At 54.9% G+C, this 26777-nt stretch overlaps 8 protein-coding genes across 8 annotated transcripts; 3 read left to right on the forward strand and 5 right to left on the reverse strand.

The window, feature by feature from the left end:
• Positions 1-220: 220 nt before the first annotated feature.
• On the reverse strand, positions 221-2119 carry C8Q71DRAFT_863075 (phosphoglycerate mutase-like protein; the record flags this gene model as incomplete). Its single annotated transcript, XM_047928120.1, has 9 exons — positions 221-244; positions 300-802; positions 860-1024; positions 1085-1232; positions 1289-1294; positions 1355-1483; positions 1541-1596; positions 1656-1922; positions 1984-2119. 9 exons carry the CDS (start codon positions 2117-2119, stop codon positions 221-223), a joined length of 1434 nt encoding a protein of 477 aa, XP_047773138.1.
• A 910-nt stretch (positions 2120-3029) lies between these two features.
• On the forward strand, positions 3030-4689 carry C8Q71DRAFT_851621 (uncharacterized protein). Its single transcript, XM_047926767.1, has 3 exons — positions 3030-3084; positions 3139-3570; positions 3618-4689. Exons 1-3 carry the CDS (start codon positions 3076-3078, stop codon positions 4656-4658), a joined length of 1482 nt encoding a protein of 493 aa, XP_047773139.1. The 5' UTR covers positions 3030-3075; the 3' UTR covers positions 4659-4689.
• A 115-nt stretch (positions 4690-4804) lies between these two features.
• Positions 4805-11797, reverse strand: C8Q71DRAFT_911750 (uncharacterized protein; the record flags this gene model as incomplete). Its single annotated transcript, XM_047929143.1, has 42 exons — positions 4805-4930; positions 4983-5006; positions 5058-5170; positions 5221-5235; positions 5295-5541; positions 5594-5719; positions 5774-5796; positions 5849-5912; positions 5964-6093; positions 6144-6150; positions 6207-6266; positions 6317-6435; positions 6486-6588; positions 6641-6880; positions 6931-6992; positions 7041-7184; positions 7237-7405; positions 7457-7718; positions 7771-7863; positions 7915-7974; positions 8025-8037; positions 8094-8181; positions 8234-8282; positions 8335-8712; positions 8770-8810; positions 8869-8931; positions 8981-9007; positions 9057-9084; positions 9139-9184; positions 9236-9371; positions 9420-9450; positions 9505-9601; positions 9653-9716; positions 9775-10138; positions 10191-10305; positions 10362-10408; positions 10462-10502; positions 10560-10626; positions 10677-10853; positions 10911-11174; positions 11233-11602; positions 11652-11797. The coding sequence occupies 42 exons, from the start codon at positions 11795-11797 to the stop codon at positions 4805-4807; spliced, it is 4839 nt and encodes a 1612-aa protein (XP_047773140.1).
• A 1278-nt stretch (positions 11798-13075) lies between these two features.
• C8Q71DRAFT_911751 (uncharacterized protein) lies at positions 13076-14191 on the reverse strand (the record flags this gene model as incomplete). The annotated part of the gene is made up of 7 exons (XM_047929144.1): positions 13995-14191; positions 13662-13926; positions 13549-13604; positions 13370-13498; positions 13297-13302; positions 13195-13242; positions 13076-13126 (listed from the first exon to the last, which is right to left on the reverse strand). Exons 1-7 carry the CDS (start codon positions 14163-14165, stop codon positions 13076-13078), a joined length of 726 nt encoding a protein of 241 aa, XP_047773141.1. The 5' UTR covers positions 14166-14191.
• Positions 14192-14725: 534 nt separating this feature from the next.
• On the reverse strand, positions 14726-17465 carry C8Q71DRAFT_843573 (anion exchanging protein). Its single transcript, XM_047926568.1, has 7 exons — positions 16823-17465; positions 16434-16714; positions 15899-16383; positions 15353-15849; positions 15106-15293; positions 14934-15055; positions 14726-14874 (listed from the first exon to the last, which is right to left on the reverse strand). Exons 1-7 carry the CDS (start codon positions 17137-17139, stop codon positions 14845-14847), a joined length of 1920 nt encoding a protein of 639 aa, XP_047773142.1. The 5' UTR covers positions 17140-17465; the 3' UTR covers positions 14726-14844.
• C8Q71DRAFT_789602 (Alpha/Beta hydrolase protein) lies at positions 17458-19323 on the forward strand. Its single transcript, XM_047925268.1, has 5 exons — positions 17458-17797; positions 17849-17922; positions 18131-18703; positions 18757-18809; positions 18864-19323. Exons 1-5 carry the CDS (start codon positions 17664-17666, stop codon positions 19239-19241), a joined length of 1212 nt encoding a protein of 403 aa, XP_047773143.1. The 5' UTR covers positions 17458-17663; the 3' UTR covers positions 19242-19323.
• On the reverse strand, positions 19324-20660 carry C8Q71DRAFT_789610 (short-chain dehydrogenase/reductase SDR). The gene is made up of 6 exons (XM_047925269.1): positions 20410-20660; positions 20149-20340; positions 20066-20088; positions 19706-20000; positions 19488-19650; positions 19324-19431 (listed from the first exon to the last, which is right to left on the reverse strand). The coding sequence occupies exons 1-6, from the start codon at positions 20450-20452 to the stop codon at positions 19398-19400; spliced, it is 750 nt and encodes a 249-aa protein (XP_047773144.1). The 5' UTR covers positions 20453-20660; the 3' UTR covers positions 19324-19397.
• A 4252-nt stretch (positions 20661-24912) lies between these two features.
• C8Q71DRAFT_398812 (uncharacterized protein) lies at positions 24913-26777 on the forward strand. Its single transcript, XM_047918312.1, has 4 exons — positions 24913-25050; positions 25146-25946; positions 26017-26367; positions 26422-26777. The coding sequence occupies exons 2-4, from the start codon at positions 25152-25154 to the stop codon at positions 26671-26673; spliced, it is 1398 nt and encodes a 465-aa protein (XP_047773145.1). The 5' UTR covers positions 24913-25050; positions 25146-25151; the 3' UTR covers positions 26674-26777.

Genomic DNA, 26777 nt, shown 5'->3' on the forward strand with positions numbered 1-26777 from the left:
GCGATCATCGCGCATCGCGCATCCTTGTTGCTTGTCTTGGATCTGGCTATAGCCTTGTCCGATGAGTACAGATCTGGCATGCTTCAAGCTCAATTCAGCCCTTGAGCCGACATCATGATCCATATGAGGACATCGTCATGACGAGTACAGATGCTCTAGAAATACAAGTAATGTCGGGTGAGCGCTCCCGTGACCATCACATCTTCTTCGCTGTGTAATCTTACACCTTAGACAGCGAGTTTGCCTTATGATTCAAAGCCAATGAGCCATGTGGTCTGTAAAAGCACGATGAGACTTACCTCAGAGTGAAGCTCAACGTCGCCACCACTAGCACTCCTAATCTTCTCCTTGGACCCCGAAGCAGCCCGCTTCCTTCTCCATCTCCTCCCACCGACAGTCAGTACACCAAGGAAGGCGAGCACACCGAGTGCCATCAAGAACACTGCCGCTGTGAGCCCAGCACCCAAGAAGCCCGCGCCGACCTTGCTTATCTTCTGGTGGCCACCCGAGCTCGCGGTCTCCGCAGCCGCCGCGAGGGCGACAGCGCATCCCCGCTCGGTGGTCGTCCCGCAAGCCTGGCACCAGTCGAGCGTGCTGTTGATAGCCGCGGGTGCGAACGCGCTCACAAAGGTCGACAGCGGGACGTCCGTGCCGCTCTGCGCGCCGTTCCAGCCAGAGAAGCTCATCGTCACGGGGCTGTACTCCGTTGCAGCCGTCCCGTTCTTGAAGAGCAGGCGAACTGTCGGCTCTGAGCCGCTTGACGGCTGACGCAGCTCGAAGACGGTGGTGCCCGCGTAGTCGACTGGGAGGGTGCTCAGTCAGTGACAGGGTACGAGAGAATTTACAGGTGGGCACGTACCGACCGCCTGGGGAACTTGACCGTCATTGACTATGCCCGTCATGTTGAAGAGTCCGAGGAAGGGCTTGTACGAAATGGCGTAGTAGCTCAGCTTCAAGCCTGTCGATGCATTCTGGAACTGTTTAAACGAGTTCAAGATCCCCGGGAGCATCGTGCGGAAACCGACTACCAGCGTGGTACATTGTCAGCCAAAATGCGATGATCAACATGGCGATGTACACTCACTGTTGCCAATGCCGTCGAAAGACGGGTCTGTGAAAACCTGGTACTGTTGCCAGTCGACGAGGTCGCGGGCTTGGGCGAGGTACTCTGACGGCAAGGCGGCTGCGAAAGTCGTGTTATGGATGGACTGGACATTCATATAGTCGTAGATCTACGAAAGATGTCATTCATGCGGACATGAGCTCTGACCGGCGGCCAATTACTTACGTTCCACTGAAAGGAGACAAGCATGTCGTTAACGAGACGTCTGTTCAACAAACGCTCGGAACTCACCATGTTGTCCAGCTCGAGAGACCGTCCTCCAACATACGGTGACAACTCAGAGAAGAACGAGGCCGCTTCTTCTTGCTTGGCTTGGAAGATGGATGAGTTGTACACCGTAGTAGTATGCGTGGTGAATGCCTGATCGTCACAAGTTCAGTCTCATCAATACGGGAGTGCACAGAAACGTCGGCTGACCTTGCATTGATCTGTGCTGTCCAAGGTAATGTCCTCGTTCGGGCTGACAGAGTTAACTCGAAGTCGTAGGTTAGCTTCACAAATACTGGTGCACGATACGTGAAAAGGGACTCACTCGGAACGTATTGATAGCCTCCCAGTGGACTGATGATTGTCGACCCATTGGCAAGGGTCGTGTTTTGGAGATCCGTGGCTTGCCAGAGGCCCTGAACAAGTGCGGCCGCACTATCCATGATGACGGACCCTTCTCCACTGTTGTCCGCGTAAACCTGCACCTGGCTCAAATTGAAGGCAGAGGTGTATGGTGCGATACCCTGAACGTAAGACGAGGACGACTCGTTCAGGTATATCGACCGGAGCAGAGCACCGAGTTGCCATTCCTCTTGCTGAAAAGCATCACTGAGGCTTTAGCACTGAACATTTTGCATCGGAGAGAAGTAGACTCGCCTCTCCCAGCGGCGTGATGATCGTGTCCGAAGCGGTATAGGTAACGGGGGACTGGTAGTAGCCCCTCCGGTCGCCATGCCTTGCCATGATGACGACCCCGATGACATTGTCCGAGCTGCTGCTGCTTGCCATCGCGCTAACCTAGGACTTCCGCTGACCGCCTCTGAGTGGGGAACGGAGGCAAGTTGGAGATCAGCTGGATAAGATGACTCGGCTCTCAAATACTACTATGCAAGGAACAGGCTCCGGCGGGCCGACATGATTCGTCGTTCAATCCCCTCGTCCTGGTTCTAGAACTGGCGTGTATACTTCCCGGCCTCGGCCGGATAGCCTGAGGCTTTTTCGCAGCCTGAACTGAATTGCTCTCCTTTATCGTCGTTCAACGTTCAACCCTTAAATTCGCACGGAAGGCCGATCGCGACATTGTGGGAGGTCGGTCGTACCCATTAATCTATTCCGGGCCACCCAGTAGAAAGCCAGTGACGTTATCGAAATTGTACTGCCTTGATCAGCGAGAAGGAAGAGACACGAGACAGTACAAGCATGTGGGTGCGGGACAACCAGGACATAAGTAATCGGACAATGTGGTCAGTAGATCCTTGATCTAAGCGCCCTGTATGGGCATTATGATATGTCACTACTTACTTGCCTCTTCGACATCCGGATCCCTCGTTCGTCCGACAGGGTCCGTCTCGGGCGATCAAACTTCGAGCTCTATTCCAGTCAGTCCGAGTTCATTATGCTGGGGGTCGAGTAATGCCATTTCATCCGTCTGCAAATTCATAGTTTGTCAAAGTATCTAAATAAGCACACAACGGTCGGAAAATCTTACACTGAGAATATTACCTGCAAAAATTTGGTGAGTCGAAACCCTGCAGTGTGTTGCATGCGACAGAAGACCCACAACGTCGTCCGCGTGGATCGCGTGTGCTGCGTGACTAAATGGATCCCCCCCTCGTCGTCGTCGTCGTCTGAGTGGCGTAGGGGGAGTGGACGCGTCTGTGGCGTGAAGATCTTCAGTCCCGATTCCCACGTAGGCTAAGTTACTCCCGGACCAGCGATTCTTGTCTTTCCCCGATCTCTTGCCCATGCTCCAGGTACGCTGACGACGTCGTTCGAGAGACTATACTACTTCTACTAACATTCAACAGGTCCAGGCCATGAGCAAGAAACAAATATCCGGCATCGCGGCTGGGACAACCAGGCTGCGGCAGCGTGTGTCCGTCAACGATCTTCCCCCGGATATTCTCCTCCTCATCTTTCGCGAATTGCTTCTTACCGTCCGGGACCCAGCTTTCCATGGGCGGTTCCTAGTTGGCTGGAATGACAAAAATCTAGAACCATGGCCGCCATACGACAGCTCAATGTCACCTCTCCCGTTCCCGGAGTCGATCGCCTCTGTATGTCGCCACTGGCGAGGGGTCATGTCAATCATGTCACTCTTCTGGACGCGCTTGGTGATCTGGGTCGGCAATGATCCAACATCGCTGTCAACGATACGCGACTACCTTACCTGGTCCCGGGACTCTCTACTGGACATCTACGTTTTGTGTAGGCTTGACGCGGCCACTAATAATTTAGTAGTAAGTAATATATTAATACTGAAGAAGGCCCTACGGAGAAGGTACAGATGCAGGCCGTCATGGAAACACTCGCTCCGCACATGAAGCGTTGGCGCCTTCTTCGCATGAAGGTCCTCCGTGCTAGCTCACTCCCGCGCCCTCGCATTGAAATCGTTGGTCGTGCAGATCGACTCATTGATCTTGAAATGCAGGCCGTTGTCGATGACTCTGAGGCGAGCGTCACGGGAGCCTCCCCTGTCTCAGCCGAGTTCTCAACACCCGTCCTGGAGAGACTTCGCATGGGCAATGTACATTTTCATGAGTCATACGTGAAGCTGATCCTGCAGTACCGAATGCCACCGAAGCTCTCCCATCTCACCATCTTGGACTACGGCTTGCGACACACCAACTTCCCCTTAGTCGACCTCCTCGAATGCATCACCGAGTGCAAGGGAATGCTTCGGGTCAAGCTCGCGAACCTACGGCTCGACTGTTCCTACAGTGGACCTCCGCTTGTCCGACGTGGGATCGTCTGGTGCGCGTTCGCGGACTTCGTCGACATGCGCGGCGACGAAATTGCGGAGTACAATCGTCTCCTCAGCTACCCCTACGTCCACATGACGTCGTACACGCGCTGCTCGATGGAGGTCCCCTCCCTGCTTGGCAACTCATACTACATCAAAGCGACCGAAATCGCGAGCGCGAAGACGCTCCTTACCTTCCTAGCAGCACAGCGTGGCCCGATCCCGTGCAGCAAAGTGTTAATGGTCAATTGCGACGGCCTGCGTCACGAAGTGCTCCGCGTGATGGGGTTCGCCACGAATGACAACTGGGTCTCCCCGTGCCTCAAGTCGCTGGCGATAGTTGGGTGCAAGCAATTCAGCAGCATGGACTTACGGTACCTCCTCGAGGCGCGGCGTAGCGTGCACGAAGCAACGGGGTTCCCGGAGGCAATTGAGCCGGGGTACGTAGTGGGTTCAATAGAGTACCTCAATGTGGAGGATTGCTGCGAGCTCGCTTCGGAGGATAGGGAGTGGTTTGACGCTCATGTATCAAGTGTCCGCTGGGACGATTGGTCAGGAGGTTATGGAAATAGCCCAGCGATGTGAATCCTCCGTTGGAATCGGATACTCGTACGAAGCACTGCGACCGTGGAAGATCCGCCCGCACTCAACGCACCAAGACGGTTTGTATAAGAGAATGCACGACGAACCCGTAATAGATTACAGATTGGATACAGAAGCTCGCGACTCTATCAGTGAGAACCTGTGGCATCACTAGCCATGGCATACAACATCTCCTTGTCGCCGCTCTCGTCGACGAGCGCACGGAGCATACCCTGTTCATTTTTCAGAAGCTCGCTGGGCTTGCCGAATTCAGCCTATAGAGTACTCAGTGTCCAAACCAGTGATCAGCATGTGATGTTCACGTACGATATTGCCAGCGTCGAGCACCATCTGAATGGGATGTATGAGCAGCGAAGTCAATTGAAAGGCAGCACAACTCACGATTTTGTCGGCGTCCATGATGGTCTGCAGGCGATGAGCGACGATGAGCAGGGTTACGCCTGTGTCCAGCTCTTGGCGGAGCGATGACTGTATCACAGCATCTGTTGCATAGTCTGAAGGCAACCGCGTCAGCCTAATTCTCAACCTCTAGGAACACTCTCACCGATGGCAGACGTAGCTGGATGAGCGACAATATAATGGTTAGATAACTAACACTACGATGAACACGGCACCGACCTTCATCCAGAATCAGCAGCTTGCTCTGCCGCACGATGGCTCTTGCAAGGGCCAAGATCTGACGTTGCCCAACGGAGAGATTCGTTCCACCGCTTGCGATGGGCGTGTCGAGGGTGATGAGACCCTCGGTCATATCGCTCTGCAACGAGAACAGGCCGGCAGACCGAAGGGCATCGTTCAACATGGCATCGTCATACTGCTGGAAGGGATCTAAGTTTTGACGCAACGTCCCGCTCAAGAGCTCGGGCTGACACCACAGTCAGGCTAACGCGAGCATCTACCGAGGAAGAATGACGCACCACTTGCGGAATGATCGTAATATTCGAGCGGAGAGCGTCCAGGTTAATGTTGTCTGTCGGTAGACCATCATAATACACTTTGCCTTCGGTGATAATACACCGTAAGAGAGCCAGAGTCAAAGAGCTCTGAAGGCATAGCATCAGCATGCGAACGTCTCACATACATGGCACGGTGCTTACCTTTCCACTACCGGTGCGACCGACTAGATAGCAGGGTTAATGATGGATTCGCAACTCGGAATGATTTCCACTCACCGATGCCAACGCGCTCTCCTGACCTCACCTCAAACGAGATCTCGTGCAGTACGCGAGGCCCGTCCTAGATTTACTTACTAAGCATATGCTTGCTCGCGCATCAGAGGAGACGCACTGGAGAGTATCGAGCGGAGAGCTTCTCGACTTTGAGGTCTCCGCTCGCCGGCCAGTATGCGGGCGGAATACCTTCTGGCGTAGCTTTGGGTTCGTGCTCGATCTCCATGTATTGTTTGATACGCTCGATGCTATGGCAAAGATAAGTAGAGTCTCATGTCTGCATACCACCGTCTCTTACCTGTTGCCTGAAGGGAAGAACATGGTCAGAGACGATTTTTCACCTGCTCATGTTGCGACGTACCTGACACCTCCAACTCATTGAAAATAGCCACCCACCAAAGAATCATGCTGCTAAACCCGACTGCATGATATCAGCACGGTGTGGGGATATCCCTATCCGACCCTCCTGACCTGCCATGTTCAGGGAGAAACCGGTATTGGACGCGGTGATTGACTTCCCGTACACCAAGTAGGCCGCCAAAGCGGCAGAAAAGGCGGATCCCAGGGTGGTAATACGGATAGTTACCCAGCTACGAGGGGATCAGATTGTCTGATCAGTCATCTGCAGTATTCAACGCACCCATTGAGACCCCAGAAAGCTCTTGTAGCACGAGTATATCGGTTGATGCGTACGTATGACTCCTTCTTGAACGCTTCCTGTGCACCGTAGGCGCGGATAGAGGCTGTCAAATCCGTCAGCTAGAACCCTAGTTCATCGAGCAATACGTTACATACTGAGACCCGCAAACGCGGCCCCGAAGTGGCCGAGCACTGGGGCCTTTGCATTACTTCTTTCACGTTTGACCGCGAGTTGGGCCTTCATGTAGACCTCGCCGATCCAACCACCGACAGCGGCAATGAACACACCGGGGATAAGGAAGATGGGCGATATCACCGCCACGACAACAAGCTTCATGAGCATCTCGAGCGACATCTCTGTAAGGACACTGAACAATCTCGCAACGGGACCGTCAACTTCGTCACATTTGTTAGTTGAGGACACGCTATGTACAGGGTAGACTTACCTTCTTGAATGTCTTGCGTGCATCGAGCAATAATCCGAGATGTAGGTGTTTTGTCAAGCCACCTACGAAATGATTATTGATGTGTCACGAAAGTAGTGTTTTGAACTTACCGCAATGTTGTAGCCAGAATCGAACGCATTAGCTCGTTGTGAATGACTCTCGATGCTCTCAGCGTCCCGAACATGTAGACATAGAAGGCCGCCACGTAAAACAGGGTCGATATGATCATGATCAACCCGTATACACCCAGGAAGCTATCAGAGATTGTGGTCAGAGATGTCGCTCGTATCAACGTGGGAGACATACTATGGAACATTGACTTCAGACGCGGGCACTTCTTCGTATTGCCTCGCCCAAAAGCCCAGGAACCAGGTCTCAAGGATGTTGAAGACCATGTACAGCATGAGACCGCCGATAAAGCTGAACCAGAAAAAGACTTGGTGGTTCCCTCCGAGCGCGCCGAAGAGAAGCCGCACTGTTGTGTTCGTTAGAAAGACACTATGACCAGCAGAAACATGAGACGTACTCGCTTGCCAACCGACATGCCCGACTGCGACCTCTTCTTCGACGACAAGTTTGCCATCCTCCTTCGGAACCTCTTCCGGAGCTTGCTCGTCAACGGTAGCTTCTGCTTTCTCTATCTCGGCCTCTTCCTTGGCTACTTCAGCGGCCAGCTTCCTGTCACGCTCTAGCGCGTTGGCTATGGATCCTTGACTGGATATTCTGCCATCTGTGCCGAGAGCGACAACGTAGTCGGCAATTGGGCTGGCCATCGAAACATTGTGCGTCTGCGATTGATACCATGAGGAGCTTGCAAAGTTCAGGACAATGTGGACTTACAACGAGTAGCACCGTTCGGCCACGTACAAGGTCGCCTTTGAAGCACTTCTCGACGATCCATCGTGATGTGTGGACGTCTAGCGCGGCGAGTACCTAGCAAACAGTTCACTCCTCCAAACCCATGGAAGGTGACTCATCGCTTACATCATCCAACAACAGTGTCTGCGCCCGCGAGTATATAGCACGGGCAAGCGTGATGCGTGCCTACGATGGGTGTGAGTACAATGGCATCGCCCAAACGGACCACCGAATACCTTCTGACCGCCACTGGTGTCAAAAGAGTCAATGATTGCAATTGAAAACATCCCAAGTCGAACTTGTACCTGAGTGTAATACCCCTTTCGCCCACCTCCGTCTCATCACCCGCAGCGAACAGCTCGAGATCGCGTTTGAGAGCGCACTGTTCGAGGACTATATGCGCAGTTAAGTAATCTGCTCTCTACGGCGGGATGCGTCAACGTACCTTTCTGGTAGCGTTCCTCATTGTATGGTGCCCCGAAGAGGATGTTGTCCTACTCAGACACATATGATTATGATGCACCATTCCCGCGATGAAGCACCTACCCTGATAGTCTCATTCTGTACCCACGACTCCTGCGCAGCATAGGCGATACCTCCGCTACGGGGAAGATTGAAGAACGAATCAGGACCCGCCGGTATGTAGTGCATCTCGCCCAACAACGCCATCAACAACGAGCTCTTTCCCGAGCCAGTAGGGCCGATGACGAGGTTGATGCCTCCTTTCTTGAAGATCAGGTCGCCGTCGATGCGCAAGGCGAAGTTACTTCGCCCACTTCCAGGAGTCGATGCAGCCGAACCACTGGCTGTGTTTGCCCATGTGAAAGAAGTGTTGCGGAAACCGATCACGTCTTCCTCGGGCTGCGCGCCGATCTGAGTCTGGATCTCGCCAGGCTGCTCCGAGTACTCATCGAGGAGCTCTGTCTATGGCATGACATATTCCCATCAATCATCTCGGAATGCGAGGCAGAGAGTACCAACCTTCTGCAAGAACTCATTCACTCGGTCCAACGATACCTTGGCTGTAATACAGAACTCAGTCTTCTAAACGTATCTCGTCGGTCTGTTTCATGACCCTACCTCGGATCAGCTCAGGCACGAAGCCGAGAACCATGTGCATCAGGTTGCTGAAAGTGTCGAATACTACACATTCATGAGTACCATGCAGACCGCCGGAACTCACAGGACGTACCGGTGATAGACGAGAAGACGGCAGAGGCTAAAAACCAGGGTGAGATTTACGCGCATACAGGGAGGAGTCATCTCACCAGTGAGCTCTCGTTTCATGACCATGGTCTATAGGCTGATGTCAGTTTGTAGTCTACATCCATTTTGATGCGGCGGACTCACGTATGTCGCATAGGTCGCTATCATGGTCACCAAAGGAATGACGTGACTTCAGGTGCTTCAGTGTGAGCTGCATGGGTGCAGAAGACTGCATACGCACTTCAGGTTACCATTGATAAGGTCCAGCAGCTTGTCCTTCTTCACGAGCTCCAGCTCTTCCTCGCGCTTTTCAGCCAGTTGCTCGGTAACCCTGGGCTCCCAGCCGAACAGCTTTATCATGCGGATGACGTTCATAGCTGGCAGGAGTCAGCGAGAGTACACCGGCAGATATCTATTGAGCCCACTTTCGGTCGCAGTCTGTACGCGAGCATCGGTCTGGAACGGTATGCGTCAGCAGCTTGCACGCCCAATTATACTCGTGACTGTTACCTTCTTCATCTTGGCGACCTGGATCTTGCGAATCATCGTGCCAATCAAACCAGGGACGGGGAACAGTATGATGATGGAAGCGAGACCGACGAACGCACTGTGAGGCTATCAGATGTGCTGCTTTGCCTCTCATGGTACAGCTACTGACCTCCAGCCCAAGACGGCGTACAAGAACCAGACACAGCAAATGATCTCGACCGGCAGCTTGACCACTGTGGGGAGGTAAGGTTGAACGAGGAACGCAAGCATCGAGACGCACTAGACACATACAGATCATCACGAAATTCCTGCCGTTTCCGAGAGAGGCAAGGTCGGACGAGATCAAGTTATTGATCTTGCCGACGACGTTCTTGCCCTTCTTCTCGTCGTCCTTTGGCTTCGCCGTCTGCGCAGTCGTAGTGGACTTCTGCTTGCCCTTGCCTGCTGATGAGTCGCTGTCATTGTCGTTGCCATTCTCCTGGGCAGTGGTCGCGCTTGAACCCGCGACGTATGCCGTATCGGGTGTGCCGGCGACGGTCGTGTCGCCCTCGCTCTTGGCAGGTTCGTCAGAGGCATCCGCCTTTATGCGCATGCGCAGGGCGTGCTCGAACACAAGCTGCGTGATGATCGCCTCGACGCGGGTCAGCAATCTCGTCTACAGGCGTGCCAATGAGTAACAGTACGAGAGGTTAGGACGCTAGACGCACGGAGAGGAATAGGAGAGCGGCCATTAAAATGTAGTCGAAGAGCGGTCCGAAGAACAGTGTCGCGATCCAGAACCAGGGCCGCACGGTAGCACCCACGCCCTCCGTCTCGAGGTACCTGAAGGGGGGGGGGGGTCAGAGGGCCAGGCTTCAATGCGACAATGGTATGCTCACATCAGGATGTACCGGATAGCGAGCGGACCGATGAACTCCGTAGTGGTCTGCCGAATAGAACGTGAGCCTACATAACGGACTGAAGGGATTGCAGACGTACGTCCACAGTGGTCAGGATGGTCAGGATGATCCAGTCCGCTCCTGTTCAATCTACATAAGTACACATGTGCGCAGCCACGCAGACGCGCATGAACGTACGAAAAACACGCAGAAGACCCCACATGAGATGCCTTCCCTTCGTCTTGACTCTGAAAGGATCGAGTTCCTTCCGAGCACATCAATAAATGCAGTACCCATGCTAACAGACAGACATACATTGGCGCTGCTTTTCATCAGGTTGTGCGCTTCATCGTAGTCGGCCAGAGGGGGCAGCATGTCGATCGTGAGATGCTCGACGCCCGACGCGAGCCTTATTGTCGGATTCAGCCAAGTGAACAGCCAGAATGACAAGATGGAACTGGTTTGCTCCGGGTGCGGGTCGGGCCATGGGTTCTACAACACCATTAGTTCTCGCCCTTTCTACGTTGTCCCGTGGCTGCAGCGACGTACCTCCGGATCGAAGGGAATGTACAGCCGAGGGATTAGGAGAGGAACGAAGACAGCACTGAGAGTCAGCAGGGCTAATCTGGTCCAGAGCAGCGCACCCTCATCGAGATCTATGGGCTCGAGCGTGAATGTTGCCAAGGGCCAGAGGTCGCGGTACGCGTAAGCCGCCCACTCCAAGACCAGGATACAGTTCAGGTGGCGAACGACAATTGTGCTGAGAATCGGACCGGCAAGCACCGAGGCGATGCTGAGGGCTGACGCGTACAACTAGATGCCGCGTTCAGTTTCGTTGGGCACGTAAAAGCAAGCAGGGGAAAGTGCTCACGTAGGTTATACAGGTACTGACGTGGATAACGATCTGGGAGTTCTGGGGCTCCAGAGTCGCCGTGTGTCCGAGAGCTTTGGTTGCGCTGTACATGGACATGCCTAGTAAAGCCAGAGTTGAACCAGATCGTACAAGGTTGAACGCGATTATGACGGCGCCTCCATGCTCCTTGATGTATTTTGCGAGCGCAGACGCATTCTCGCTCTCCTCTGGTGCATGGAGAGGCTCAGCTAATGGTGAAGGCTCTGACTCAGCAGGTTTCGTGTACGCGTTTCGCTGGGTTCGAAGATGGAAGGCTAGCTGCACCAGCAGTACTAGGACCGAAAGCGCAGCAACCCCAACAGGATAGAGCAGTGTGGAATCCGCGAAGCTGTGTTGCATGTAATTTCAGCTCGAAATGAATGCGACATGGAACTTACTCGATTTCATCTCGTGCAGCACTCAGCACCGAGACACTTTGGTTGCCAGCCTTGTGTGCCTGAGCGAAGACATATTGCGCAGTGCCCGGTATGCTCACGGACCAACTGGAATGACTGACGAACGGGTCTCTTGGGCCTGTGTCCATCGTGCCTGGGACAGACAAGACACTCGAAGGACGTGGAGGAGGAGGAGGACGCACGACTAACGCTGATTCAGAGGGTCTATGTACCGTTACAAGCGCGCGGTGGCAGATGCTGTGTACATAGATGGAGGAGGATCCTCCTCCATCAAGAAGCCACCGGCACCGAACCTTCCTCGATCATCATCGACAACCATGCGTTCCCTGTGTTTTGAACGAGTCATTCCGGCAGTATCGCGGCAGGCCGTGTGACGCGTCCGCCTATAAAGGCTATCATACTTACTGATCTGTGTCCCAATAACCCAGGGTTCGGCCCCGGAGCTTGCAAAGAGTCAGTCGACAGTCAGATCTTCAGAGCGAGTCCGCGCCCGGGAATTGCGAGTTACATATGACTTGCATATGACAGGTAACGAATCGAATTCAACCCCGCGTTGATAGGCTATTAGTAGTATTCGTGTCAGATATCTCGAGTCTGCGAAGGTCTGCGACGGCATGCAGTCATCCCTGCAATGGCCTTCCAGCTGTGAGACAGACTCGGTGTGCACTGGTGTGCATAAGTACGTCGATGCAATGCCTCGCCGACAGCGTGCGAAGGCGAGGTGACGGCGCTACACTGCGGACAAACCCCTTTGTTTGGCGTCGGATAAGTGTCAGATCATCGTTAGAATGAGTATATCATCTCGAAATCCGAACATGAACTATTATCGGTGACCGAACATTGAAAGGCACGGCTCCTCATTGGCTGCTTTTCAATGTTCGGTCTAGGAAAATAGATAATATTCGGATCTTGAGATGATATACATGTTCTGACAATGTTCAGACAATGTAAGCGCTCCGCGCAACCTGCTTTGTCCGCAGTGCTACCAATTGGCACTGCTGCGGCAGTCTGCGGCCGGTACCGCCGGTACCTGATTGGATTGGCCAGTGACTGGTCGGACAACCGGACTTACCGCTTCATATGTCCGTTCACGTGCGATGAGCCGCAAATGGAGACTCGGATAGTGAAAGCTTCGTACAGTTGCTCACCACCATCTCTTCTGGTCACTTCAGTCCCATATCCTCAACGTCCCTCGTCTCGAGCCTCGGAGAGTTGGTCTATTGACCTTTCGGACATGTGAGGCGATATGTGATGCGGTATGACGGTATCAGTGTCCACTCAACAGTGTCAACACCCGTTGCGCGACTCGGACGCGCACAGAATTGCTGAATACGTACCTGGTGTTTTCGCTTTCTAGAGTCAATACTCACTTCCTGCAGCTATACTGGACGCCCAGATGCACGATGTTATCGTGCCTCGTGCTTTGGGGCAGGGGAGGCACACGAGGCATCGAGCCGCTGCTAATTGGCGAGCGCACGTGCCTGTTCAGTGTTCTAATAGTGTTTTGGGGACGTTGGAAGCATACGTTGCGTTGTGAACGTCTTGAAGCTTGAAAGTTCATGTAGTCAAAGATCTGCAGTGAAGCGGGTTACAGACAAAGATATAACGGCAAAAGACGACAACCTACATTCCACTGTGAAACGCAAGGCGGTCATGGTACTCAGCAATGACAGGGGGTACGGAGGTATCATATCACACACGGCATTCTCAAGCTCGATCGGCCGGCCTCCAACATATGGTGGAAGTGCTGCGAAAAACGCCGAGGCATTTGTAGACACTTCTTGAAACAACGTCCAGTTGTACAGGACTTGTGCGCAGTTAAGGAAGGTCTTGAATGCAATGAGCCGAGCCGAGCCGGTGCATTAAAGAGCTGACGCACCGTACAGTCCGTCGTCCCTTTAGGGGAGACATTCTCATCAGGGTTGATTCCGTTGACTTGCACATTGTGAACTCGTCAACGACGTAGTGTCACACCGAGGACAACCGACAAACCTGGGACATATTTGTACCCTCCCAGTGGATTGACGATGGTCGTGCCATTAGCCAGGGTGATGTTCTGCAGAGGCGTCGCTGGCCAGAGGCCCTGCGTTAGAGCCGCGGTACTATCCAGGATGACCGTGTCATTCGGGAAGTCGTTGTCGGCGTACACTGCAACCTGACCAGTGCTGTTGAAGATTGAAGTGGAAGGCGAGATACCTGCGATGTACGAGGGCAAGCTTCGGTCGAGGTACACAGATCGCAGGAAATTGCTGAGCTGCTGTGACCAGGAGCACAGAGTCAGCGGAGAGACGAGGGAGGCACCCGATGAAGCGACGTTCGGCGTACCTTTCCCAGCGGTGTAATGGCTGTCTGAGATACCGCGAAAGTATCTGGGTTCTGGAAATTTTCGTGGCGGTCGCCGTGACGAGCAATGAGGACGAATCCAATGACGGTGCTGTCAGACATCGTAGCAATGCACACCACGGGCTGGTGAATGCAAGACTTGCCGGGTTCCATATCAGCTTTATAGGCAGCCCTAGCACTGTCTGGGCCCATCGCTCCTGCAGTATTTCTCTGCGACCGTGCCTTCCCAAGTCTTAAGTGCCATCCACCGCGATCTGTCAAATGTGAATATAGATACGCATCTCCTCGAGTTCACTGCCATTCTCGCGAACACGCCCAGAGTCAGAGAAAGGTGCATTGAACAGAACTCAGGAATATCAGGCAGCAACTCTCCCTGACCACATCTACAGCGCTAGGTTCTCGAAGGGCATACCGACAATGCACAGAGCACCATCCGGATAGTGTGAAGCGATCCACTCGAAGAGACGTTCTGAAGGTGCCTGACATGAACATGAACGCCGAGACCATTGGTCACCCACAATCGACGTATGGCACATCCGCGATGTCCGACGTCAAGGTCGGGGTGTCTCGACGCCGCACTGTCCGAAGGCTGCGTCTGAAGTCATCCTCCGTGACCCTCGACGCGTATTGTATGGACAAAGATCGAAATGGATTGCTCACCGGGTCACCAATTCCTATGGGCGGAACCAAACTCAAGCGCATTGATGTCGCAAGTGTACTCGAGGTGGATTGAAGTTCAGCTCATCGACGTCATACTGGGCGCTCAGATGACAAAATGCCAAACGAATGATGCATTCATTCCAGTAGCTTGTAGCTTTACACTCGTCGGTTATCATCTCACACCTCCCACAGAGGCCATGGTCTAGTATACAGACCGTCAGGAACAGACGTTGAGCGCAGAAATCACATATCATCACTTACAAATGGTGACGCCGTGGGCCCGTCCAAGATTGCCAGCTCCTCTTCGGTGAAAGGAAGACGAGGAACAACCAATGTGCGCAATGGGATTAATAGAAGGATGATGACAGGAAATCCAATTGCCGCTGTACTTCCTGTGAGCATTACAGATGATGAAGAGTAACAGACGACGCACCGATGGTCTGTGTAACGGCGAACGTCGCACCAAAACCTGCCAGCTGCACAGCGACGAATAGCAGGATGCGCGACCTGCGAACCTTGCGCAGGGGCTCGTCTGCAGGAGTGAGAGCCTTGTCGCGGAAAAAGTACAGGAGGCGCTGCGTAATCCCATTGCCTTGCAGCGCATCCAGGCCCATGTACCAACTATCAACGTCACGGATTAACCCTCCGACATTCCAAACGGAGGAAAAGCCACAACTCACAAAAGACCCGCCAAGACGCCACGCGGGATCAGATGCAGAACATGCAAGAATGGACGCGTCAGTAGTACAAGGCACAGCGCGCCTTGGGCGAGGTTGGAGACGCGCTGCTCGACCACAGCGACAGGTACCTCTTGCCTGCGCGCGTCACCCTCGCCGTCACGGACTTGCGTAGGGTCGGGCGCCAACTCCGGCTCCAGAAATGAGTGGCGCGTGCGTATGGGTTGTAGTATAGCTTCATTTTGGTCGACTAGTTGACGCTTCTCTTGTGTCCGCTTCATTGAACCCCTGCCATCGTCTTGCTCTTCGGCATCCTTTCTCTTGGGGTATCCCATGATGAGCAAGGACGTAGTATGGATTGGTGCTTGCGGGATGAGCCCATTGGGAGCTGGCAACCCGAGTAGGCCCGCGATGAACGTCGTGACACCGAGGAGGAAGAAGTCGTAATGGAACCCCGGAGGCTTACGTAGTGGAAACGCAGTCCCCTGGGCCATGAGAGACTGCGACGAGTGAGCATTGTACCTCAGCACACGAAAGCCGAGAACGTACCGAAACGTTATGGTCAAAGAAGAACAGGACCCAGAGGACGAAGCCAAACGGGAAGGCAATACCCACCCACTTGCCGTCCAATTGCCAGAACCGCACGAGCCACTCTCTGCTGTTGGCAGGCTGGAAGGCTTTGCTGGTTGGAAGAGTGCTTGGATTTGCAGCATTAAACCGTCCCCAATACGCCATTGCCGACGCAGCAACCAGTGATATTGGCATTCCATAATCGGCGAGGAAGCGGCGGACATGTCGATGGAAGTACGCAGACTGCGACAGTGACCGGAAGAGGAACGACATCACAAGCATTAGTAGAGCCAGTATGACGCCGACGAAGGCACCGTCGAGTGTAGACGAGTCCGATGGCGAGGCGGACCCCGCAGGGAATTCCCTCGTGATGACCTGCACGCCGTACTGCAGGTAGACCCATGAGACGTAGAACCCGAAGGTATCGCAAGGGAAGAGGGTGACATAACGCAGAAAATTGCAACCTGGACGAACTCAATACCCCGGGACATGGACGAGAAGGTTGTACTCTCACAATTCAAGGCAGCTGTGATCCAGTGCAATATGGCGCCCCACAGGTAGACCCATCCGACGAACTGCAGATAGTCGGGTGCGTCAGGTTGTCGCTCGATAATATTGTAGATCGTCTTGTTGAGCACTGTGATAGGTCCCGTTACGCCTGCTATGCATAGTGGCTGAGCGCCGAACACGGAGAATATGAAGGCGGCCATGAAGGAGGATAGCAGAACCTCTGAGACTCCGTATTGATTTGTCGTTTCTATGAGATCCAGCGAAAACGCAATGCCTGGCAAGACACTGTACGCAGAGTATTAGCAATTAGACCATTGGAGTCAGCCCGGAGGGATACCTTCATCATCCGCCCCCTGCCGCGCTGGCCTCAAGCCAAACGAAGACTCAACTCACTTGGCAAAGAATATGAGGACGATAGCAGGGATGACACGATAGTTCCAGGCGTCCGTCCAATCACTGATGTAGTACGGTGCTCTAGCACGGACATCGCGAATCATTCCCGACCCGATCCACATGCGTCGCATCCATCGTGGAGGATCGTTCAGCGTATTTGTGTCGTTCAGCCGTAAAGTCGCGGATGGGGATTGTGATAGAGGCGTTGGATTCTGTGTCAGGCCCGGGCCCTTCTCCGACCTTTGAACATCTATGGGGTCGACCTGACCCTCTAGGTCTCCGGCTGCCGACGGTTGCGCACCGGAGCTCTGCTTCATCTTCTGCACGCAGAGATCGTCCAGGCACCAAGTGTGACAACAGACTAGTCGAGCAGAGTTCCGAGGGGTATATGTTGATGTCGTGGACCGAGCAAATGTTGTCCCCGGACGGGAGGTTTGGGGCGAGCGTTGGGACCGCTGAGTCGCTGGCTGACCCGTCGGCAAATCAGGTGCTCACCTATTCTCGCTTCACCCGGACGCTCTGACAGGGATTCTCGCTGCCTTAAGCTCGAGCTTCCGCTCAGAGCATCTACGCAGGAAATGAGTACGAATAAGCCGTTGTTCGTGAACAAGTCTGGACATGCAGTCGGTCAGTCAAAATCAACATGCAGCACAACCCGCATTTGGAAATACCGGATCACCCCATGTGTCTCAGCCGTTGAAGCCAACTCAAATATGGCGCCCTCGACGCCCTAGGACCGCCCTCGCTCCCTCAAAGGAGTCCTTCCTACTACAATCTCCTACGCAGCCTGGAGGAGGCTCCGACAGTACGGGATCTCGACGTACACACGGCGACATACACCATGCCAGCAGACTCACAAGTCGATGTCCATCCGAATCGGGGCTTCCTCGCTCGCGCGCACAAGTTCGCGTTCTGGCTCACTGGATTCTACGTTGCAGTGATCGCCTTACTTTCGGTGCCCTACATCCAGAGGCAGTGAGTCTGCGAGCTTGTCTAGGCCGTCGTCGAAGTTGAATTGGCCACCAGTGTGGCCTACGAGCACTGGATCACCGAGCCATGGCACCGGACATTTGATGTTCCCGAAATGTATGGCCTTGCGCGTGAGTGGTCTCTCTTAGGTGTCCCCAGTCGTCGACATTGTACAGACAGCCATTCGAGACACGCGTGGTCGCGGGAGTGTGCCCACTGCCAGCCCAGGACCATTGATGCATGCTCCAGAGTTGTTCAGCCCTGCGTTCGACCACTGTCTGGTGGTCACATTCATCGTGGTATATACCGAGAAGTAAGGCTCATTCGCGGTGTGGCTAGCTGGCAAAACACTCGACCTCAAGGTCCACACCTCTGATAATGTCACCCTCGGAGCGTGGTTCATGCTCGCGGACTCCTACTACCAAACTCTCCGCACATCTACACCAGAGCCTCTCTCACAGCCGTCTCTCGAGACGGTAGAAGACGCGATCAAGTCTCGACCGACGATTCTCTACTTCCATGGCTCAGCCGGCTCCCGCTGCACGACCTGGCGCATCCAGCACTACATCGCTTGGACAGCGCGTCTGGGCGCGAACATCTTCGCGATCGACTACCGCGGCTTCGGGAACAGCCAAGGCTCTCCATACGAAGAGGGTATCAAACTCGACTCATACGCAGCCTGGGACTGGCTCGTGGAACACGGGGCGAAGCCTGAGGAGGTGCTCGTCCTCGGGCACAGCCTCGGTACGGGCGTCACTGGAAAGCTAGCGTCGCGTCTGGCGCGCGAGGGCGTCAAGCCGAGGGGCGTAGTCCTCCTCGCACCATTCTCGAGTATGTCGACACTGCTCGAGACTTACGAGCTGTGGGGATTCCCTCTGCTGCAGCCGTTACAGAGTTTCGCACTCGGTCGCAGTAAGCATGGATCTGACTTGCATCTGGACCGTGCCACTAAGCCCTTAATCTAGAGATCGTGAAGAGACTGGCGAGCGAACTGTACGATACGCTTTCTGTCATTCATGTAAGCACATCCGCTGCGGCGAGACTACCCGCAAACTGAATACTGGACATGCAGGAATTCAACGTGCCGACCTTAATTGCACACTCCACGGATGACTACCAAATTCCGCACTCACACTCCCGGTCGCTCATGGACAAGCTCCTCGACCCACTGCTCCCGCCCGACTTCCCCCTCCCCGACAATCCAGGCGCGCCCGTCCCACATGAGCACTTTCAGGCCTTCACGGAGGCGCAGAAGGCGCGCAGGGAGGCGCGCACCGCGCTCGTGCGCAAGGTCGACGTGCCCGCGTTTGGCACGATAGAGCAGTTCGAGGGGACGTATGGGACGGTGGTGTACGTGGAGGCCAACTGGGGCTCGCACAGCAAGGTCGGTCTGCAGGAGGGCGTGCAGGATGTTATTGCCTCCATGTTCAAGCTCGGTGTACATGCGTGAAGCACGCTTTGTTTCTCACTATCGGTCTAGCGGTGCTCTTTAGATGCTATTCATGCTCCATTCATCTGTCAGGCTCTCTGCCGTCACGCTGAGTATGGCTGATGCTCGCATTCACGATGGCAAGTGTTGTACATGTTACTGTAACAAGTCGTCCCCTCATCCCCTCCCAACGAACGGCATACGCGTTGCCCTGCAAACCATCAGTGTCAGCACGCCGCAAGAGACACGCTCAAGCTTCCGACTTACATGATGTTCACAGTGAGCATGGTGACGTCCAGAGGCAGCCCAGCAACGTATGCGACAGTATCGCCAACGTGCTGTACATCCATCATCTGCTCGGCGACGACCTCGCCGTTAGCTTGTATAATCCCTCCGGCATGGCCGATCGCCATCGTCGTCGCGGCATTGCCTACAGTCAACGAACCGTCAGCCCCGCCAAGAGCTTCATACCACTTGCCGCTCACCGATGTCGATCTGCGTGCACGTAATGTTATACTTCCGCCCATCCAACAGCGTGGACTTCGTCATCCCGAGAACAGCGTGCTTCGTCGCCGTGTACGGCGCGGAGTTTGGGCGGGGCGTGTACGCGGAGATGGAGCCGTTGTTGATGATGCGCCCGCCCTGGGGCGTCTGCGCTTTGAAGACCTTGACCGCCTCGCGTGTGCAGAGGAAGGTCCCGACGAGGTTGATGCTCGTCACTTGCTGGAACTTCTCGAGCGAGAGCTCCTCGATGGGGCCGCCTGCGCTGATGCCGGCGTTCTAGTGTGGATGCGTTGGCGGTTAGATGTCTACCCTGGTGAGGACGACGCGCTCGGAAGGCTTACATTGAAGATCAGGTCCAGGCGACCTGAATGTGCGTGAGCGAACGTCTCTGTGGACGGTTATACTATGCGCGAGTACGACTTACCGAAATGCTCGACTGTTCTGCGGAAGAGGTTGATGACGCTTTCCTCGTCTGTGACATCGCCCTGCACGACAAGGATCTGGTCTGGATTGGCACACAACGATTTCGTCTCTTGCAGGTTCTCTAGCCGTCTGGCATAGAGTGCGATCGACCATCCTGCTTTGGACAGCGCGATTGCGCTACTCCTTCCAATACCTGCATGATATCATTTGCATCGATCAGTACCGTACCATACCACAGAATGCAACCATACAGCACACGTACCGGAGGATGCGCCTGTGATAATCGCAACCTTCACGTTCGCCATGGTGTGCACACTTGCCTTGAAAGCCACTGGCACAAGGCGTCGCAAAGGTGCGCTGGATCTCTTGCAGACCGAGTCACTGACACTTACAGTCCCTTTTATGTGCCCGGCCTGGCCTTTCAAATGCTCGCTCCGGAGGGCCGCGGAGAGGGTCTAGCTCCCACGGTACGTGTCTCATGGTCAATCCGTCAGTAAGGTTGTAGGAACTCACTGACCGCAAGGCCACAGTTCAATCAAAACGCGGACGCGGCTCGATGCCCGGGCCTTGCCCGAGGACCGAGCGCCTGCCTGCTCCGAGTGTCCCTTCAAAGTACTACGCAAGTACAATACCCGGCCTGCAGTAAGTACTCCTGGAGCAGTTGACGAGGGTACCCCGGGATTCTTAGCTTGCCAAAGAAATATGTTGGGCCCTTGTAGTAAGATCGGCCGGAAGGCACAGTCACATTACAAACGATCACATTACAAACGCGCCCGACTCCTCAGTCGGCCACGGCTCGATTGACTTCATACCCCACAATCTGTAAAAGCCCTACAGTAGGACGATTTAGCCGACGGAATACCATGCAAAATCGGTAAGGAAACGTCTGAATTCGAGGAGATTAGGAAGTGGCCGCAAGAAGGCTGCAGATGCGCTTGCCAATCGGTAGTTTTGAGTGCTCAAGCTGTCAACCATCGCCGATAGTCCATCAGAAATGGTAGTACTGTGGTTTACAGGTATTACAGGCATTCAAACCGCTACGTAGGTAATCGAGGAGCTCTACAGTACTGTACCCATCGTGTCATCTCTGCTGAGTACCACTGCTCCGCGCGCGGACGAGGCGGACGTCCCAAAGAGGCAAGCCATCACGAGACCGTGTCGCTGATGTCATCGGGGCGCGTCGAGGCGCGCTCTAGTCTCGATCCAGACGTCCTGGAGGTGTCACGTGCGTACGTCAGCGGAGATCGAAAAACCCATACCACACACACCTCCAGAACGTCTGGTCATTTTCGTAGAGAGGGGTGGGGGTCACTCGGCCCCGTGACGAAACGCGCCGCAAGAGAGGCACATACGTCGCGGTGCACGACGCGTTGCGCACTCACAGATGAGGTGTATCTGCTGTATACATCCGCGCTATACTATCACCTCGAGCTCTGCAATCTCCTCCCGCCGGCAGCATGGACCATGTTAGGTCCGGAATGTAGGGGACGTGATACAATGTAAGTCCAAACGTAGGGTGAGTTCTTCTGTACCCTGCAAACGCAGTAGACTCTGATACAGCCCATCAAGTAACGTACGCGGATTGGTCGCGGTTCAATTGTGCGTTGCATGCGCGCTAGCGCTACGCTCTTCACACGACTGAGAGGGCCAAAGCGGTTCGAATTGAACGCCACGGCCTTCTCGCGAGTTAGTAGGAGATACTTAAGCACCTAGAAACGCAATGGAAGGTGTATAGGTCTCTGTTTGCCCATGTCCAGCTGCATACTCGCAGTGTGCGGATTAATTCGATGAGTCCCTCTCGGAGGTCACGGGCGCTAAGAGGCTGGCGAGCCACTGTGATGCGGTCTTCACAGTAATTGTGGATTGCCGCAAATATGACATCAATGCAACATCAATGTACAATTAAAAAGACTCTCAATACACATGATTGTTGGCGTTGAATGAGAGGTCAATGTACGAGGTCAAAGCATGTGCCCAGCCACCGGGGAGAGCTTTGGCCGTGACAAGCGTGACCGTGCATTGCACATGTTTGGCTCTATTTGCTCTCCTCAGAAAGAGTCTCCCTCGGCCTTCGTAGGCCTTTGGGTGTCCTCACATGCATCTTTATGAAATTCTGAGTGAGTGCTAAAATTTTCCTGCCATGCTCACAGCCCACACCTGTAGAAAGCTAGGCAAAGGAGGTTTAAAACATGAACGCGCCGGTGGCGGGGAGCGAGGTTGAGCGCCCTACTAGACGCGGGAAACGGTGCGTGTGGCGCAAATCAACCGCGACCAATCCGCGTAGTATATCAAGATAACCCACAGGGTCCATGTGCTCCACAGTTCGCGCTGCTCGACGCCCTTCTGCAACCTCGCCGCGCGAAGACCTCCGTACGAGCCCTGCAACGGAAAGCACATGTCCACATACAACGTCAACAGAAACGTCCAGGAAGCCCGTGTCGAGATTTGAGGCTGCCCTGCCCGACGTGACTAGCGGGCGCCGTAGACGATTTTGAGATGATTGTGAGCGTGGAGGGGTTATTATCATGGTTTAAACTTCACAGTGTGCTTACCTGATCGAGGTCGAGCTCGTGAAGCGGTGATAAAACAAGCATTATTTCGTGCTTTGTCTAGGCCCCCAACAGTGCCAGTAGCATTGCGAGAGGCATCATCTTCCCGGCGCCAGTTCCCGCAATTACGATGCAGTCGAGCCCAAAATTGATCGCCTCCGTAACGTTGACCTGCGGTCCAGTCGTACGGAGTCATGCCATTCTCGTCGGCCTTCGCGGAGTCAGAGCGACGAGATGCGTGAGCATGGGCGTGTGTGATGTTCAGTATCCCGTTAACAGCGAGAGTTGCCCTGACATTGAGTTTGTGAGACCAGCGGCTGGTGTAGCGTCAGAGCCGCGGTAGTAATTTGGTAGCATTGCTGAGGTTAGCGAGCACAGTAGAGCAAGTCACGGTATGTACTTCGACCGTCGGCGCGACAGAGACGAGTAACGTTGCGCTGCGCCCCCCGCCGCCGCCTCTCTCGCGGCGCGTTTCGTCACGGGGCCGAGTGACCCCCACCCCTCTCTACGAAAATGACCAGACGTTATAGCAGTGGCTGTGGTATGGGTTTTTCGATCTCCGCTGACAGGCACACGTGACACTGCTATAACGTCTGAATCGAGACTAGCGCGCTCGGCCGCCTCGACTTGCGCTCCATGTGTGTCTGCTGACGGAAGCCTAATTGTAGCTATAAGACACCCGTCCCCGCGCGGATATGACTATCCCACCGCATCCACACCCAACGACGCCGCGTTCACGACCCATCTCACGACCCACCTCACGATCATGCCATTCTCGACTTCGTTGTTGACGACCCTTCACGTTCTGTTGAATACCCCGATGGTCCCGCCGGAACCAAAGCAGGAGACGATGGATGTCCCTCTTCAGGACTTCTCCACACGCTCATCTGTACGCTGGACACGCTTGCTCTTGCACGATCATATGCTCATATCTATCCACAGCGATCTAGTATAGACAGCGTCGAGAGCGTGGAAAGTATCGACTTCATCGATGCACCCACCTGGACAAGTAGAGCAGCCAAATAGCGGCGTCTCTATAATACCTCCACAGTCGGTCTCTGCTAGTCTGCCAATTGTCTAGGGGGCGATGCGGAAGTCGCGAAGTTGTGGTATTTGCTGTTCTGGAGGATATTTAGACTCCACGGCGACTGGATTGTGCCTGCTCTGAATTACTGCTGCCTCGGAGAGGCCTTAATGATACTGCACTATGCTTATAATCGTACTACATGTACTAGTGTCAATGGTTTACTGTGCGTGACATAGCACTTTGTCGCGGGTTTCGATGTCGCCAGCCGCTCCGCATTGTGTATCTCGTGTGCTACTCATGTCTTCACAGCCATGCTTCGGTCAGGATGGGATGAAGCTGCGCGCGTTCAGTTTCGGAACATGTACCTTCTGCCGCGTCGCTGAGATCAACGCACTTGGAAATGCACCGACAACGTTCTGTCCAACTAGTACTTACTAACCACATATCAAGCTAAGTAGCCGTTTTACGGAGACGATATGATGGGTTTCTGACAGTGACAAGGACCCCACCCCGGCGGGTGCCTCATGACTTTGGCGTACTAGACCTTCCTCTCAGGGAGGGGCACCTTCCGAAGTCGTCAGTAGAGTAGTATGCCGGCGCTCGAGTTCGTTGTGCCTCTACTTACTGTACCTTGATTCAATTCGAAATCTGCTGTGGCTTCTGAAGAGCTGCATTCTGTCCGACTCAAGTCCACTGTATACAGAGGGCCACCTTTGTCTTTGCTGAACAACTCCGTTCTCTCGCTATACAGAAATCTGTGAGGACGAAGCTTTAAGCGCTCAACGTATACGGTAAGTGAGACGGAGCGCCCGTCTGTAGACTCGGAAGTACTGTCACCACTACTATCCAATGGCGACCACATCTGACAGGACATTGTGGCTTTGGGCCTCGAAGCAGCACTAAATACGCGCGATGAACTGACGGCAACGCGCGGAATCGCGCAAGACGTGCACTGGATGACTTGTTGCAGAGTCTGTCGAGCTCTGGTGTCAGCTCGGGAACTGCTCTGGGAAGCGTCCTCAGCGACGTCCACGATGTCGACATCGCACACTATCTAGACGACTCGCTCGCTCGACTGGCCACTCGGAACTGCCCATGAAGGTTGTCGGGAAGACCCAAATCGACTGCTTATCTGTGTAGGGGCTCGTTGTACTAGTGCCTGGCGCCCACGCGCGAGTCTTTGTGTCGCTTTGTCTGGTTGGTGCCCCTCGTGCGACGCGCGACTCTCCTATTCGACAACGTGCTGCCAGAGCTTAACTTGATTGTGCGAAACGCCTTTGTGAGCCACTCCACTGTCAAAGCAAGGCAACTTTGCTGCGTATAATAGGTGCGTCCGTGCGCTTGAGCGGCACAGCCGTGCCCCTTCTTCCTCTCGCCCACCCTACACCCCCTAACGTGTATGAGTGCTCACTGAAGCGGTAGGCGAGGATGGCTTCAGACGATGCAACCCGCCCCCCTTCACCCCCTGCTCTGCAGGAGCACTCCCCTGACTCAGTCTACACAAAGAGCAACCCCTGGTTCACGCCTGTCAGCCAGCCCACGCGTTTCCCACCACCGTCCACACCTTCCTCCTCCGCTTCCAGCAGCAGCTTCACACTCGACGAGGACGACACCTATAGCTGCGCCAAGTCCGACCCCAACGCCCTCAAGCTCCTCACTTCGCCTGCACACGAGTCAGAGCGCGACGCCACACACTCGACCGAGCGCAAGGCTCTCTCGCATTCCGAATGGCTGCATCAGTTCGCTGAGCAGGCACGCCGTGCGCACATGCGCAACATCTCCGGGTCCCCGCCTAGCCTCAACCTCGATGCCTCGCCCTTCGTGCCCGCCGCGTTCCGACCCCTGGACGCCGACGACGACTTCATATACCCCGACCCCGACGTCTCGTACGAGAAGGCCGAGCCAGCCTTCCTGCAGGTCAAACAGTCCTGGCTCAGCGCGTTCCGCCGCGGGTGCATCACGGTCGACCCCAAGGCGCGTCGCATGTATGCGCAGGATGTTGTAGCGCTCGGTTCATGGGATGTGGACGCCCTCGTGGAACTCGCGAACAAGGTCACCGACCGCATCTCAGAGGGGTACGGCGAAGAACTCGCGGTCCTCGCGCCGTTCGCGCGCGACCTCGCGAGGAGCCTCGCGGCGGACGTCGGAGCGGCGGCGGCAGACACGTTCAAGGACCTCCTGCGCGAGTGTGTGCTCACTGAGTTCGCTGTCTGGTGGGACATGGTGAGTGCTCCTTTCCGTGTATCACCTTTCCGGACCCGTCCTCAGCCCGACGGTCGTTGGTCGTCTGCAGGACTTCCCCACCTCCGTCGCCACCCTCCGCTACGAGTTCTGGGGGGACACCTTCCGGCTCTTCGACATCGCCTTCGCCGTCGCGTCATTCGTCGGCGCCGCCTCCGCACAGCAGCTCCTCCCGGCGAGCGCGGTGCACCACTGCCTCGCGCTGCTCGTCCGCAAGCTCGCGATGCTCGAGCAGGTCCAGGCCGTCCACGCGATCGTGTCCAACGCGGATGCGGCGCTGTACGACGGGCGCGCGCTCCTGCTGCTCATGAGCGTGCTCAAGTTCCGCTCTGAACGTGTGCCTGCGGGCACGAGCGTGCTCGGGGAGGCGTTCTCAGAGGAGGACGTCAGGGTGTATGTGAAGGTAAGCTTGTGCGCGGGTCAAGAGTATCGATCTGATCTGGATGGCGATCCGCAGGAGATCGGCGTGCGCGTTGATGGATGGGTGAAGGCTGGACCTTCCTCAGAGCGAGAGCATGACAAATCCATTGAGGACCCGGAGACTGACGACGTAGAGCGGGCCTCTGCGAGTCCTCCCGCCCCAAGACACCCATTGCGGGATTCGGATTCAACAGACGAAGTGATACCCGCGCACCGTCCTCCAACGAAGCAGACCCGGCCCGCACCCCTCTCATATAGCGACATGGTCAAGAAGCGGAAGAAGACATAGCGCATTCTCCTTCAGATTCGGAGGCGTCGTCAATACCAGATCCGATGTACTGACGCGCTGTAGTATAGTTGTACGAGTAGTCTGTGACTGTTGCTGCTTGCGGA

This window comes from Rhodofomes roseus (assembly GCF_022264815.1).
Source record: "Rhodofomes roseus strain CIRM-BRFM 1785 chromosome Unknown C8Q71scaffold_36, whole genome shotgun sequence".
NCBI classification, from domain to species: Eukaryota; Fungi; Basidiomycota; class Agaricomycetes; order Polyporales; family Fomitopsidaceae; genus Rhodofomes; species Rhodofomes roseus.